Source organism: Laccaria bicolor, genomic scaffold (assembly GCF_000143565.1).
Source record: "Laccaria bicolor S238N-H82 LACBIscaffold_2 genomic scaffold, whole genome shotgun sequence".
Lineage (NCBI taxonomy): Eukaryota > Fungi > Basidiomycota > Agaricomycetes > Agaricales > Hydnangiaceae > Laccaria > Laccaria bicolor.
In genome coordinates, this window is record NW_001889873.1 from 1,044,098 (window position 1) to 1,058,362 (window position 14,265).

The 14,265-nt window shown below is 48.1% G+C and overlaps 8 protein-coding genes across 8 annotated transcripts; 3 read left to right on the forward strand and 5 right to left on the reverse strand.

Moving 5' to 3' along the window:
• Positions 1 to 1,934: 1,934 nt before the first annotated feature.
• LACBIDRAFT_292029 (uncharacterized protein) lies at positions 1,935 to 4,741 on the forward strand (the record flags this gene model as incomplete). Its single annotated transcript, XM_001874518.1, has 9 exons — positions 1,935 to 2,114; positions 2,153 to 2,182; positions 2,235 to 2,666; positions 2,743 to 2,747; positions 2,799 to 3,420; positions 3,472 to 3,631; positions 3,684 to 3,979; positions 4,031 to 4,205; positions 4,260 to 4,741. The coding sequence occupies 9 exons, from the start codon at positions 1,935 to 1,937 to the stop codon at positions 4,301 to 4,303; spliced, it is 1,944 nt and encodes a 647-aa protein (XP_001874553.1). The 3' UTR covers positions 4,304 to 4,741.
• A 266-nt stretch (positions 4,742 to 5,007) lies between these two features.
• Positions 5,008 to 5,252, reverse strand: LACBIDRAFT_305320 (uncharacterized protein; the record flags this gene model as incomplete). Its single annotated transcript, XM_001875101.1, has 1 exon — positions 5,008 to 5,252. The coding sequence occupies one exon, from the start codon at positions 5,250 to 5,252 to the stop codon at positions 5,103 to 5,105; it is 150 nt and encodes a 49-aa protein (XP_001875136.1). The 3' UTR covers positions 5,008 to 5,102.
• A 67-nt stretch (positions 5,253 to 5,319) lies between these two features.
• LACBIDRAFT_229498 (uncharacterized protein) lies at positions 5,320 to 6,591 on the reverse strand (the record flags this gene model as incomplete). The annotated part of the gene is made up of 6 exons (XM_001875102.1): positions 5,320 to 5,416; positions 5,472 to 5,604; positions 5,659 to 5,870; positions 5,923 to 6,236; positions 6,290 to 6,423; positions 6,477 to 6,591. 6 exons carry the CDS (start codon positions 6,589 to 6,591, stop codon positions 5,320 to 5,322), a joined length of 1,005 nt encoding a protein of 334 aa, XP_001875137.1.
• Positions 6,592 to 6,872: 281 nt separating this feature from the next.
• Positions 6,873 to 7,773, forward strand: LACBIDRAFT_290725 (ubiquitin-40S ribosomal protein S31 fusion protein). Its single transcript, XM_001874519.1, has 5 exons — positions 6,873 to 6,992; positions 7,046 to 7,129; positions 7,179 to 7,332; positions 7,388 to 7,522; positions 7,575 to 7,773. Exons 1-5 carry the CDS (start codon positions 6,973 to 6,975, stop codon positions 7,659 to 7,661), a joined length of 480 nt encoding a protein of 159 aa, XP_001874554.1. The 5' UTR covers positions 6,873 to 6,972; the 3' UTR covers positions 7,662 to 7,773.
• A 44-nt stretch (positions 7,774 to 7,817) lies between these two features.
• Positions 7,818 to 9,615, reverse strand: LACBIDRAFT_292032 (uncharacterized protein; the record flags this gene model as incomplete). The annotated part of the gene is made up of 2 exons (XM_001875103.1): positions 7,818 to 9,362; positions 9,412 to 9,615. 2 exons carry the CDS (start codon positions 9,613 to 9,615, stop codon positions 8,016 to 8,018), a joined length of 1,551 nt encoding a protein of 516 aa, XP_001875138.1. The 3' UTR covers positions 7,818 to 8,015.
• Positions 9,616 to 9,830: 215 nt separating this feature from the next.
• On the reverse strand, positions 9,831 to 10,406 carry LACBIDRAFT_305324 (uncharacterized protein). The gene is made up of 2 exons (XM_001875104.1): positions 10,303 to 10,406; positions 9,831 to 10,248 (listed from the first exon to the last, which is right to left on the reverse strand). Exons 1-2 carry the CDS (start codon positions 10,399 to 10,401, stop codon positions 10,102 to 10,104), a joined length of 246 nt encoding a protein of 81 aa, XP_001875139.1. The 5' UTR covers positions 10,402 to 10,406; the 3' UTR covers positions 9,831 to 10,101.
• A 186-nt stretch (positions 10,407 to 10,592) lies between these two features.
• LACBIDRAFT_305325 (uncharacterized protein) lies at positions 10,593 to 13,040 on the forward strand (the record flags this gene model as incomplete). Its single annotated transcript, XM_001874520.1, has 6 exons — positions 10,593 to 10,607; positions 10,659 to 10,754; positions 10,809 to 11,048; positions 11,313 to 11,412; positions 11,549 to 11,729; positions 11,783 to 13,040. The coding sequence occupies 6 exons, from the start codon at positions 10,593 to 10,595 to the stop codon at positions 13,038 to 13,040; spliced, it is 1,890 nt and encodes a 629-aa protein (XP_001874555.1).
• Positions 13,041 to 13,093: 53 nt separating this feature from the next.
• PAP (phosphatidic acid phosphatase) lies at positions 13,094 to 13,927 on the reverse strand (the record flags this gene model as incomplete). The annotated part of the gene is made up of 5 exons (XM_001875105.1): positions 13,094 to 13,309; positions 13,358 to 13,592; positions 13,646 to 13,709; positions 13,765 to 13,808; positions 13,857 to 13,927. 5 exons carry the CDS (start codon positions 13,925 to 13,927, stop codon positions 13,094 to 13,096), a joined length of 630 nt encoding a protein of 209 aa, XP_001875140.1.
• Positions 13,928 to 14,265: the final 338 nt, after the last annotated feature.

Consider the following 14,265-nt stretch of genomic DNA (forward strand, 5'->3'; position numbering starts at 1 on the left):
CCATAACCAACAGGAAATTAAAGATCGAGTAGTAGTCAAGGGCATGGAATGGAAGGCGTCCTTGGATATCAATCATGTGGACTCCAACAACAACAAAAGCATCAGCGCTGGCCGCGCATTCACTCGGATGTTTAAACAAATTGAAAAGGTTTACAAGCGGCTATCGTGGGTAGCGAAAGCAGGGTTTTGTGTCCAGGAAACTTGCGGATTAAGAGTGAAAGTGAGAGAATTGGGTTCTGGCGTGCACAAAGAAACTCAACGCGACAGCAGTGAACACATGGCTCACTTCATAAATCTGGCCCAAGTTCGGGACAGGTGGAGTTGTCTGAATGGAAGTTCGTCGGGAAGCGTTCCGTTCCGAGGGCGACATGATAGGGTCCATGTATTTTCGTTCGGATTGTAGACAATAATATCGGGACGCACAAAAGCACAGGCTTGGAGCGAGCCGAACTGCGCAATATCTCCACATTGGAGCGCGCCTCGCTTGACAACGAGATCCAGGCAACATCACAAGAATGAAGCGGAGAGATGGGATTATTGGATGGGATGATTTAATGAAACGTCGAGTTGACGAGCCAAATGGTTCCATGTTCCTCGAGTGATTCCTCAGAATGGTAATGTAATAGGGTCTGTTGATTCGCCATCCTCCTGGTCCCATTTGCTTGTACACGGAAGCCATCTTCCTCCGTGTTTTTATCCACTCGGCTCGGATATATCTAGAGTAACCGGAAGACGCGCAGTGACCGAACTGGTTGACTTGAGCTAAAAACAAACAATCGGGTCGGATTAGGCGACGGAATCCCCGTAAATGCCTAACGAAGGGTAATCCACCATCGAGAGCCGTCGATTCGAGTCGATATGGATAATTTGGGAAGAAATCTTCCAAGATTTTGTTCAGTGGCTATGCTTGCCCCTGGCCAAAAAAAAAAAAGACTACGCCGCTAGCAGCAAATATGTTATTTTGTCGAAAGTGAACGCTCTGTATGTCCTCATTGCCAGGCGGATCGGTTACCAAAGATGAAAAATGGCTCTTCAAGCAGGAACACAGCCTGGAATTTGAAAGAGCCATGCCATGGACGAACATTGGAGCCCACGTGTCTAAGGAGAGCCATTTGTGGCATGGATACGACAAGCTGGGGAAGGTACCCAGGTAGGGAGAAAAGCTGTGAGGGCCATGGCGAAGCAGTACCATTGTATTCGACCTCGAGGCAGCTTGGTCAACGCAACGTGCTGCCTACGTCATACCAATATCTGGTGGACTACACGAGGCGTCGCGGACCCCAATGTGTTGCGAAGCAAAGGCGGTGGTCCATAGCATGAAATTTATGTCGTCTTGAAAACGTGTTGTACTGAATTTCAAAGAAGTGAGCGACAAATGGAGGAAATATACGCGTACTATTGCACAATCTCTATTTTATGAGGGTACTCGATCTCGGATGTTTTCCCTATCCACCACGGGCAGACTCGGTGGAGTCACAGCAATAGTTTTTGACTCTAGGGTTCTACAAGGTTCTTGGGGTTGCTGCGGTGGTGAGCGCTGCCCGCTTGAACCGGGAAAATACATTGCGAGCAAGGCTAGAAGGAGCAGAAACGGTCGCACGAGGAGCTGAGCAAGCAAATTGCGGCCATGAGCATATGGACGTTACGCGACGGGATGTCGTAAAACGACGGTAAACGACGGTAGGCCACCAAGGGGACCACAAATGAACGGCGGATGGAAACCTTTGGAAATGGCTGGAGTTCGGTTCGGATATTCGACTTGCGGAGCACAGCAGTAATTTTATAAAATACTTCCCTAATGCGGAAATACCTGTCCTAAAGTAGCCAAGATTGTGAGGAAAATGGAACCGGGCTGTGTGGCCGATCACTCAGGCAGCTCCGATCTTTCTTCCGTCGCTCATTCTACTTTCCGAGCTACTGTGGCATACTATATAATGCCCTCCTCTCCATTCTTCACCTTCCCCATTGATCCGCTTAAGCGCCTGAACCACTCCTTCTACCGGGTTTCCTCACCCAAGGTTGGCGATGATCGCCGAAAGTTCAAGAGGAAGCTCAAGTGGACCGTCGAGAACGACGAAGCCGTTGAAGAGGGGGAGGGCGTGCATGAACTGCAGGTACGTTTTGCTCATTGTCTACATTTCTCTTTCCGTAGCTGACGCGTCGCTCAAGGTTCCTTAAGATTGTGAGTCAGGTTCCTGCACGGTCATCTAAGTTTACAAACTCTTCTACTGTAGAAATGCGATGGAGTCAAGCCAATATGTGGCCCGTGCCGCAGACACCCCAAGGACGACGAGTGCGAGTACTCTGACGGCCCTGGACGCTCTAGAACCAAAGTCTTGGAGGACACGGTGACGCGTCTTGAGGCGCGACTTCAAGAGCTCGAGAACCCAGAGGCCACCACGCCGTCTGTCACCCTTCACGACCCATATAACCACTTTCGAGACCCGCAACGACCTTCCAAGTCACCGCCCTTGTTTATACCAGAAACTATTCCATTTGGTCCTCTATCACCATTTTCTCCGACGTCAACGTCGTCGAGTCTCCCTTCTGGTAGGCACTGGAACACATTCTCAGCTCTCGAGGCGATGACTGAATCAACAGGGTCGAGCGGGTCATCTACATCACCGGCTCGACGTTTTGCCTCCTCTCCATTCTTGGGTGCAGAAGTAAGTTGTCACCGCTGTTTTACTAGCAAACGTGTGCTAAGTCTCTTCCAAGGAACCTTCTTTCTTACTAATTCAGAACTTGTAAGTCAATTCAGCTTGTTATGCGACCTTTTTAATCCTCTTCCGCTATAGGCTCGACAAATTTTTACCTCATGCTGCTGAATTTGGTTTCTTCCTTCACGTCCCAACATTCCGTGCCTCCACTCTCCTTTCATTTCCCTTTGGTCATCCTTCTCGCCCTTCTCCTGCCCTCCTTAGTGTTGTCTATCTCTGGGGCGTGCACTTCTCTCAGTCAGAGGCTCTTCTGTTGCAAGAACATGCATTTCTCAGCCGTGCTGTTGGCCACATCGCGACAGACATGCTTGGGACACACCCCAAGAGGGTTATTCACACGTTACAGGCTGAAATTCTTTTGGCCTACTACTTCTTCCGCACTGGCAGATTCCTCGAGGCGAAATGGCGCACAGGTGCTGCCGTTTCCCTCGCCCTAGGCTCAGGGCTTCATAAAATTCGTTCCTCAAACCTTTCGGCGCCCTCTACGATAGGTCTCATACAGGAGGCGGCTGTTTCTCTTCATGAACCACAAGATAATTTGGAAGAAGGCGAAAGGATAAATGGCTTTTGGACCGTTTTCGTGCTCCACAAAGTAATAACGGTCTCCTTGGAGCTTCCTTCAAACGTGTGTGGCGCACTTGAAGCACCCGGTATGCAAATTGATACACCCTGGCCTCTGGATGTTTCAAATTACAGCGACGTTAGTGGTACTCAATTGATTTATATCTGACGCGTACTCATCGCCATCCAGGGTTTACTAAATCCCGAGCTGCGCGGAAGTTCTACTATTAGAAACTTTTTGGGTAACTTCCCCGTTGATCCGCGCGCCGGAGACTCGACAACAGCTATGGCAGTGAAAGCCTCAGTGCTATTCCACAGAGCCGCCCACTTGACTGGCCAATGGACGCCTAGTATGCTGTCCTCCCGCATTGCCTCCTCTCCTTCTGACGTTTCATGTATCAGATATGCAACAGCGCGAGTTTCAAGCTTTTGCTGCCGCTTTCCAATCCGTCAATCGCCTCATTGAGTCATTTCGAAGCCTGTTGCCTCCCCTCTCGCACGTCGAGGTCACCGACCCTACTATCCGCACCCTGCTGATGACGCATGCCCTTGCCAACGCGGCCACAATAAAGCTACATGGCATATTTTCATACGCTGATACATCCTCCAAGCAAAATTGCTTGATGGCGGCACGAAATATGGTCAGCCTTGGTGGTGTCAATCTTCAGGAAATCGGACACATGAACCCAATCATGGGGGTAGGTTCCACCGTTTTTAAAAATTCATTCGTGAACTGATTGTTGTTTTAGACTCTTTGGATGATTGCATGTCATGTGTTCATCGACGAGATCTCGCGCGTGCGGTTGATCAACTCTTCATGGCCCCCACCCCCGGGGTCTGAAACCAGCGAAGAGGAACTCATGGAGAGTTTACGAAGTGGTCTGACGGCTCTGAGTCTATATTCCGAGGACAGCGCTTTGATGCGTGAGTTTTATATTTGTGAAGTGTTATTTACCATCCCAACTCTGGTGAATTCAGGATATCAACTTACCAAGGTTCAAGAAGCCTTTTCGGCCATCTGAACTTTTTAATCGAACTTCTCTTTCATTCCTTTTTTTTTCTAATTCTGGACCACGTTCTCATGGATGAACTCGACGACCTACAATTCTCGCTCATTTTTCTCTCATACCATACCCTGCACAGCACGATATACCTCCCACAACATCTGTGACACCGTCAAAACTCCTTCACTGTACCACCCATCCTACCGTCATGTACCACGTCTCCTCCCGTCTTGTACCAACTCTCCATCCCACATTCGATCTTCCCCGTAATACCCTCTGTTGTAACCTGCTACTCATTCATTTTTCGACTTGTTTTCCCCGTAGCATCATAGACTCGCACCACACTCAATTTCTGTATTTATAGTCAAGACACTTGACCGCGACGTGCTCAGCACTCGTGCGTTTGTATTTATAACCTTGTACGCGTACTCTCCCATGTATCGATACCTCTGTTTCTCGAACTCTTGATCGACATTGAACTGTCAACCAACTAGCTAGTTGATACGTCGTTGAGTGTCGTGCGTATACACCTGCAATGCCTTGGTGCTCGCCTTCACATCTTAGTTTGGCCTCGGAAGATCAGGTGTTCACTAATGAACAACTTGTCAAAGAATGTATTTCTACTTCATCACATCGGGGCCTTCCGCTAACTTCGGACACCCAAAGGTAGCTTTCGCTTTCCAGAAGTTTATGAAAAACGTTATGTACCTGTCCAAGCTCGATCATGCATATGATCATGATCGATTCAAGTTCTGATGAAAAGCGATCATAAGTACTACACGAAGACAGACGCATCCACATTTGTCGAAAAGCAGATCTATATCCAAATCCGGTATGAAGGGAGGGGCCCAGGAAGTGGTTCCAATATTCCGGATGCGAGGAACAATGCTTCACGTTGCTTCACCAAGCTCCATACAACATCGGGGAAGTACCAGATACTCGCGAATGACCGACGCTGGGAATTCATTTGAGGGCTTTCACGGGAAGCATCGATTGCTGCCAGGATCGTAAATCGCAACCTGGTTAGAGATGATTCAGGCAGATTTTGTTGATAATTCGATGGCGATTTTGAAAGCGCCCAACAATGCTGTCAATTGCATTTTTTCGCTACCGCCCGTCGAAAGGCGGTGCCTACGATTCCGTGTCAAAAGATTCCTTTTTGTCTTTGAGGTAAAGTGGCACGTACTCTGTGGTGGCTAGATGATCAAGCAGGTATATTCTAGCGTGAGGTTTTATATCAATGGTTTCCAGGTATTCGTATGCGCCAGTCAGGAGATCTTGTAAAGCAAGCCCCCTTTCAGTTTTCATCTTGGATGTCACTTGTCACTATAATTAAACAAAAAAAAATCGATGAAAAGAATAGAAAAACGCACTCTGGTATGACGCAGTGAATTCATCCGCCAACATTGAATTGACGATGGCTTCAATATCTGAGGGGTGAGGATTACCAGTACAATTGTAAATCTCGGTTTCTCCAATGGTATCATACGCAGCATGACATGCTTGAAGAACGTTGAGTGCTCGTCTCATGTCACCGCGAGACAGTTTGAGTAAAGCCTTCTTCCCATCGTCGGTTAATGACACCCTGAGATGGGGTGAATACACTAATTAAGCCTAAGATCCAGAGTAGCACATACTGCTCAGCTTCCACAACAGTCTTTACCCGCTTCTCAACTTCAATGGCCGGAAGAGGCGAGAACCTGAAGCGCGTGCAGCGACTTTGAATAGCTGGTGTAATCTTGTTTACGTAGTTGCAAATTATGCAAAAGCGGACATTCTTGGTATATTGTTCAATGACGCGACGAAGAGCGGCCTGAGCTTGCTGCGTCATCATGTCGGCTTCGTCGAGAATGATGAGCTTGAAGCCTTTGGCGAATAATGTGCGTGTTTCTGCAAACTGTTTCACTTGTTCGCGGACAACATCAATTCCACGTTCATCAGACGCGTTCAACTGTCGCGGTACGAGAGTTTAGTGAGGAGCAACCCATGAAGAAGGAGACGTACCTCCAGAATCTGTTTACGGTACTGTGCCCCATAGATGCGCCTCGCCACCGCTAGGATCGTTGATGTTTTCCCTGTTCCCGGGGGTCCGTAAAACAGCAGATGCGGTAGCCTATTCTTCTCGATAAATCGTTCGACTAATTGTCAAGTGATGAGTTTCATGGTCAACGTGAAAAGACAAACTCGTCACTCGTGTTTGTGATGTCTTTATGCGATACGACATCGTCCAGTGTCACAGGCCTGTACTTCTCCACCCTAAAAGAGCGTTGAATATTACCATGACTGTAAGTGTGGGCACTCACCATGGGAGATTATCGTTGTCTGCTGGAAGGACCTGGTCCGTCATCTTTGCCTTCCCTTTGCCTTTGTCTGAGACCTGAAAGATCTCTGCATCTAACATCTCCTCATCACTGTCCATATTGAGCTTCGCGTCGAGTAAGTATCGCGTCAGATGGGAATTGCTTGGGATCAAGACCTATCAAGACGCGTCTGAATTGTTTGGTAGTGCTTGCCAATGCCTTCGATCAAACTCTAATCTACGAGCGCACGGGCCATACACAGATGACAAAGCAGGTGTTTTATAATTTGCATCTGTAACTTTTCTGCTCTTTTACCAGAACGGCTCTTGCTTTTGTCAAAGACTCCATCGTTTACATCGTTGGACAGACGGAAGCGTCCGCATCAAGATGCAAATTTTCGTAAAGACGTGAGATACTCCGTTGCTCCCTTTTTATTGCTGACTCTCATTGCGCCGACCAGCCTCACGGGCAAAACCATCACCCTCGAGGTTGAGTCTTCGGACACTATCGACAATGTCAAGGCCAAAATCCAAGACAAGGAGGGGTAAGATACACTTCGTCTTTTGCAGAATAAAGGCTGAACATCGCTCCAGCATTCCCCCCGACCAGCAACGCTTGATCTTTGCAGGAAAACAGCTCGAGGATGGTCGCACCCTCAGTGACTACAACATTCAGAAGGAGTCCACTCTCCATCTGGTGCTTCGTCTCCGTGGTGGTGCCAAGAAGCGCAAGAAGAAGACCTACAACGTTGGTCACTTTTCAAGTCCTGCTATTCTGTGTCTAACTTTGATCAACTTTATAGACCCCCAAGAAGATCAAGCACAAGCGCAAAAAGGTCAAGATGTCTATCTTGAAATATTACAAGGTGGACTCCGATGGCAAGATCAAGCGTCTCCGTCGTGAATGTCCCAGTGCTGAATGTGGCGCTGGAATCTTCGTAAGTTCTGACGATCAACCTGGTGAATAATCAATTCATGACTCGCTCTTAGATGGCCTTCCATAAGGATCGTCAGTATTGCGGCAAGTGTGGGTTGACGTACACTTTCACCCCCGGCACCAAGCCTCCCGTTGTGTAAGCCATAGTACGACAACAGGTGTTGGAGACTGGAAGTTGTGTACTTACTGTATATGATGTTGTATCTCTGCGACAATCCCAGTTGACTGCCATTTGAACGATTTCTCCAGTTTGCATGTCCATACTTGAACGATGGGTCACTTGCGAGTCAGATTCGAGGATAGAATATACCGACGACATTCTGTATTTATGATTCTATGAACGATGTATAAAGCTCCAATCTAAATGGCATCTAAAAGCTGTTCTAAATGCTTTTCTAAATCTAAAAATCTAAACGTGGTCAGGCCTCTATAGGTATGGAAGTGAACGTAAAGGGTCGTCTAAAAGTTATGAAGGAAATAAGATTGCGCATAAGTTAACACTCGATTGAAGGGGCTCGCAGCCTTTCTAGTGCTTCCCGAGTGTGGATCCATGCTTCGTCTTGCTCACAAGGCCCGACCACCTCTGTCAGCTGGGGAAACAACCGGTGGAAATAACTGGCCATCTCCACGGGATCTGGTAAGGAGGGGTGACCGATCCTCAAGGTTCGCAGGTTGTTAGTAGAGCAGAGGTTTGGGAGGTCGTCGGCGCTGTCCTCTGGTCCACTTTTGTGCGGGTCTAAAGGCAATGAAAGTGTTCTCAGTTTCTTGGAGTGGCGAGCAAAGCTGGCCAGAGATCTAATGGTCATCTGTGAGGTTGGCGGTGGGTGGACTGGTTGTACTTGCGGCGCGGAGCCTAGCTCAAGATGTTCGATGTTAGGCCACCAACAAACCAAGTCCTCAACGTCCTTGTCGGATATTGCGGGTGGCAGAGTCAGGTCGAGGGTGAATCGACGGACATGTCTAAGGTCGCGAAGTAAACGCAGAGTACTGAAAGGCAGGTTTTCCTTTTGACTCTCCGAGGCTGAAGTAGCGGGGTCTCCATTGGACTCTATATCTTGTTCTAGCATTTCGAAATGATGCTCTAAGGTTATTTCTTCTAGGGTGTTGGAAGCCTTGTGGGCTATGAGAGTGAAGCAGCCGTCCCAGGAAGGTCCTGGTTCAGGATCCTCGGCTTCTAAGCGAATATACTGAAGGGTATCTGGTGAAATGTTTTGCAATATGAACTCTATGATGGGTATATGGGCGTTGATGTCTAGTTTGCGCAACGCCGGGAAAGTGTCAACGGTTCCTGTGTGAAAAACATTATCTAGGTCGTCTCGTACGAGGTGTCGAGCGTGGATCTCAAGTCCTTGAAGATTCGGAAATGACATGACGGTTTTGATGGTTTCGGGCATCAAGGATTTGCCTAAGCGCAAAGAGAGAGCTTCCAATCTTGACATTGAAGAAACCAGGGCATGGAAGCGGCTTGAGGCCAAGCCTCGAACATGGAGTTTGCGAAGATCCACAGAGCGTCTGATAACATCATTGAGGCACTCGTAGATATGATCGTCCAAAAGGGGTGATTTTGTCTTGAAACCAAAGTCGAGATCTAATTCGCGAAGCTTTTCACAGTAGATAAGTGTTTCGACAAGAGCAGGAGAGGTCGTAGAAGACACTCGTGCTGTGCGAAGGTTGGGAAGAGCGCAAATGCGGAAGGGAATCTCATGTTTGCCATCCTTCAGCATCAGACTAGCGACATTCGGGTGAATCTTGACTCCATTTCGATGTACGATATGCACAACTCGACTGGCATACGAATTGAAAGTTTCCATCTCCGATAATGATATTGATCCTGAAAGAATCTGGTAGAGCTTCAGCGCTCTTTATATTTTACAGCGAAATGGTGCATACGTATTCGCCATTGACATAAGAAACGGCGGGTAGAAGGCGGAGGAGGGGCTCAGCTGAGGGAAGCCTAACCCAGATAAAGTCTAGAGCTGGATCTTTCCACGCTTTACAGCACCGGGCTGCACGCGAGAGGGTATATAAGCCCTGTTCAGAGCAAATGTCAAAGACGTTTCGAATGACTTCGTCAATAAGCAGCGCCGGGTGCATGGTTGTAGAGGCTGCAATTGGAGTCTGAACTGGAGGGTTTCTATCGGTGGTCAAGTAATTTAGATGAGTTTAGAAGAGGGAATGCAGAGGCATTAAGTGAACCAGTTGCACCGCGCCGCTGTGAAGCAGATCATGGACGAGCGCTGCTTTCAGCAAGAAATTTGCTTGTTTGACTGTGAGAACCGAACCAAATAGCAAGCGGATCATAACTTGGTGATCGGGCGCATCGGGATGGCGCAGATGATATTTCGCCCTCGACCTTGACTTACAGGAAGGTAAAGAAGCTGGTAAATGAGTGGGGAAGTGGTTGGAAATGAGAATCATCCTGTCTTGCTTATAACTGTTACTGCATCCAAGATTTAAAACCCGTTATTCATCCAGTCATTATAGATAGAAATTGGATATAGCGACCATTAAATCGACCGTTAAATTCTTGGGTATATCTGCCTGGTCGTAGTCGGAAACGATGGCCACCCGTTGCGAACCTCAGATTGGCCCTTCCGATGCCCTTTCCACTGTTTGGACACGCTCATACAGTTCACGTTTCCGTTGCGAGTTTGCAAAATCTTCCTCTCTCTGTCGCATCTTTTCTTGTCTTCGCTGATCATCCCGGAGAACACCTTTGTACATCGTCTAATTTCGGATTCAATATGGTTAGATTAGACTGACGGTGGGATTGGAGGTTACCTCTCGTTCTTGGTGTTGCTGGAAATGAACAGCCCATATGGTCAATGCCGAAAGGAACACCGCGCCAGTCAACGTTGCTATCGCTCGCTTTTCTGACATCGTCGACTGTCGACAAGCACATGCACGTGCACAGACCATGGTCGAAAATGGCCCAGCCCGACAAAACAACAAGCACAAACATCGTCCTCGAGAGTGTTTCGTTTTGATGATTTCTGCCAGTCTCTGCCTCTAATTCAACATCCCGCCTCACTGAGCCCTCTCCTTGGTCGAACGAAACCCCGCAAACAGACATGTCTCCTCTCGAGGTATTTGCCTTCCCGTTACCTCATGGTTTTGCATTCTCATCGAATCTCCAGGAGTTTGAGTCGATTCTCAAGGATGTTGTTCAAGCGAAGCGATTGTCTGCCTCGAAAATGCACAAACTTACCGAGATTGCGTTGAAATTGATGCAGGTACGCACCTGAGGCAACTTGCAGCCCTTCGCAGTTTAATTGCCCACACATTAGGACGACACCCAGCTAGTGTCAATCCTTTACCGCACTCACAAGTCACTACCTGCGACGTCAAAGGTCTCCAGTCTGTATGTTTTTGATGCTCTGGCGAGAGCAGCGAGGCACAAGGTCGAGAAGCAAGGTCTTGTGAACGACTCCCAGATTGGAAACTGCGCGACCTTTCTGCAGAAGATTGAAGGCGTTGTCGAAGGCCTGTTTCAAGATATGCTTTCCATCGGCAGCCCGGAAGCCAAGGTTAGTGAAACTTACCGCTCTTACAAAACACATTCCCAGCGAATGCTTTCTCGCTTGGCCCCTCCTATCCATGCCCTTTCTGGCAACATGGGCATATCCGCCGTGTTTCTCCCTTTCAAAAAAAAAAAAAAGAGCTTTCATTATGGATTATCATCGTTGTGTCTGGAGATCCCTCGCCCTGCTTGTCCAGTCACATGATGTCTACGTCTCGTTCTCTTTTGGCATGATTCATCACAATTTTGACTTATTGACCTCTCATCGCAGGATAAAACAAAGAAGATACTTGATATATGGGTGAAGGGAAATATTTTTCCGAAGGCGATCTTGTCCCGATTGTCCGATGTATTGAAGGAGACAGAAAAAGGTGCTTATCGCAGTCCCCATGTGTTCGCTAAGTATCTCTTTTACCCGTACAATTTTAACCAACCTTTTCGCGTCCTTCACCGACCTCCAAATGTGAGATCAATAACTGAATCATTATCTGGTTTGTTTTGTATCAGAGCCCGAATTGAATGTCCTGACGCCGACCGACCCGCGAATAATCCAACAAACTGGGTCAACGGCACCCGTATCCGTCCCCACGTTATCCACCACGCCTTCCACCTCAGATCCGCATGCAACGTTGCTGGCGTTGCTTGCCCAAGCCCAAGCTGCGAGCACGGCAATTTCGTCTAGCTCTTCGTGAGTCATCATGCCTCTTTGGATGAGTGGAAGCTTACCTGGTTTGATTATAGGCAAACAAATGTAAACACAGCCGCGCCAACAATCCCACTTGACGCCGTTCAGTTGGCTATAATACAGCAATTAGCACAGACAGCTGCTGTCCCTCCTTCTGCCTCGCTACCAGCACCGCCTGTCGCTGCTGGAAGCCAGGATTTTCAGGGTGTTAACGGTAGTTTGCGCTCTCCTGCGCCTCACCGAGATGAACGTAACCTGGTCAATAAAGAATCCAGGCATGACCGATATCGTAGTCCAGAGAACGGGAGAGCCCATTCTGATGATCCCCACCCGAGAGACCCAAGAGGTGGTATCGCGGGACGGGGGCGGGGGCTAAGGTGGGACGAACGTGACCGTGACCGTTACAGGGATAGAGAGAGAGATCGAAGTCCCCTGCGCAGAGGAGGGCGAAGTCGATCTAGAAGTCCACCCAGTAGATATGGTGCCTGTCAGGAGCCTTATAGCCCTCCTAGGAAACATGCATCATCGGTATCGTGGCAGCGTGGTCCTGCTCCTGAAAGCGTACATGACTCTGGGAAGGACGAATTTGGACGAGATATTCGACCATCATCCCCTGAAAGTAATTCAGCATCGCTCCCAGTCGAAAAAGCTAAATCTCCGCCCCTCGTGCCGCCTACGGCTGGCGAGAAACCACCGTTAACTTCCTCTCCTGCGTTTCGAAATAATCATGATCCAACTTTGTCACCCTCTGTAGCTGCGAATACATCTTCAAACAAACCTATTGAAGCGTTTGTCTCGAGTACAGTTTCACCGCACCAAGGAATGGAGAAATTTGATCTCGCAACCTTTGATTTTACTTCCCCATTGTCGTGGGAAGCACTAGGAAAGATGTGGCAGGTTACTCATGGATATGCACCTACAACTGAGCAGCTCATGCAGTTTGTTATGGGTATGGGCACTGGTCAACAAGCTCAAATTGAAGCTGAGGGTTGGGATACGAAGGATCCCCATTCATCAGGACAAGTATGGGGCGGAAGTAGAGGCGCAAGGGGAGGATTTTACAGAGGACGGGCTCGAGGCGGATTTACTCACGGCAAAGTCCGAAACGTCCACGAAGGATGGGGTTATGATGGTAATAGCCAACCCACAGATGCCATAGTCCTGGGTGGCGGCTCAGACGATATGGACGTCTCGACACCGGAAGAAAAGCATGTCGCATCGGAGAGCAATGGCGGAGGACTAGGTGGTCGCATGCAAAGAATAGGGGACAAGTGGGTTTTTGTGCGAGATCAAGGAGTAGCTGGTATATCATAAGGATCCGGTGGCGTCGTTATTCAATACCTTTCACATTTTTATTTCCTGATGTACTACACAACATTCGCATCGTCATCTTCTAGGTTGGTCAGTTCAAAATCCACGGTCCTTGTATATTGCCCATCAGTGTAGAGCGAACGTGGTTGTCCAAATGCTCGTTGATCGAAACTCGCTGCGGAGAACGGATTTGGCCAAAATATCAGGTAACAGATCCATGCTGAAGCGATGCCGATTAAACTACCAACGATAACATCCTCCTTGTGGTGTCTCTGAACAAAAGTAAGCGAAGCACTGGGAGGAGCAAATAAGTATCTCACGTAGTCCTCGACGCGCGAAATGGCAACGAATGTTGCCCAGGATATAGGCAGCAGTGTGAGGGTGAATCTTATCATTCGACTTGACGAAATAGTTCTGGCTGGTCTCGGAACATGGAAACACCAGGCGGCTGTTTGACCAGCCATCCAGAGAGATAAAAGAAACATCCCTGAAAAGGCCGTTGATGAATGGCCTGAAGGGAATGACTTGCGTCCGTTAACAATAGTCTGTACCTTCCTACAATCGAAATTTGGTTTATGCAAGTCGAAGATACGGGAAATGCACAGTACCCTGTGCAAGCCTCGATTACTTTATCCCATTTGCATCTCGCAAGAAAATCTGGACGCAGACGTCCTGAATATGGAGTTAGTACGTTAATTGCAACGGCAAAATAAACATCATGCCCTACCAACTTTGTGCTTCAGAAATTCAGTGGTAAGTCTCGCCAAACCTCTATTCCGAGTCAGAAAATGTCCTTGAGAAAGCTATCCTTCACCGTACTGAGCGGCGAGAACAGCAAGTATGCCATGATGGATTTCCAGGAGTGACCTTCGCAGACCACCAACAACCATGAAAACTATGATTGGGACGAAGAGTGTGACGATGTGATTCCAAAATGATGTGACCCTTATTTGTCCAAAAGGTGGGTAAGGGCTGGAGAGGACCTCAAAACACAAGCAGGACCTACTGATTGTGCTTATGGGGGAAGCTTATCGTGTCGTCATCGAGCAAAAATTGCCGTTCGAAGACAGGAGATTTGGACACAAATGAGGAGAGCAGCCACAATCCCAGAATGACGATCCTGCAGTTGTTTGTGAGGCACGTTAGGAGCACCGTATTACTCTTGATTATTAGATGTCATTTTACCAGTCTGCCGCATAAGCTCTATCAAACCATTCGAAATCTTGTC

Excerpts from the sequence above, each read along its gene's own strand:
- LACBIDRAFT_290725 (XM_001874519.1), top strand. The coding sequence starts at position 6,973 with ATGCAAATTTTCGTAAAGAC. Across the intron at positions 6,993-7,045 it reads ATGCAAATTTTCGTAAAGAC|CCTCACGGGCAAAACCATCA; the intron begins GTGAGATACTCC and ends TGCGCCGACCAG. Across the intron at positions 7,130-7,178 it reads AAAATCCAAGACAAGGAGGG|CATTCCCCCCGACCAGCAAC; the intron begins GTAAGATACACT and ends ACATCGCTCCAG.
- LACBIDRAFT_305324 (XM_001875104.1), bottom strand. The coding sequence starts at position 10,401 with ATGTCAGAAAAGCGAGCGATAGCAACGTTGACTGGCGCGGTGTTCCTT. Across the intron at positions 10,249-10,302 it reads AGCAACACCAAGAACGAGAG|ACGATGTACAAAGGTGTTCT; the intron begins GTAACCTCCAAT and ends ATCCGAAATTAG.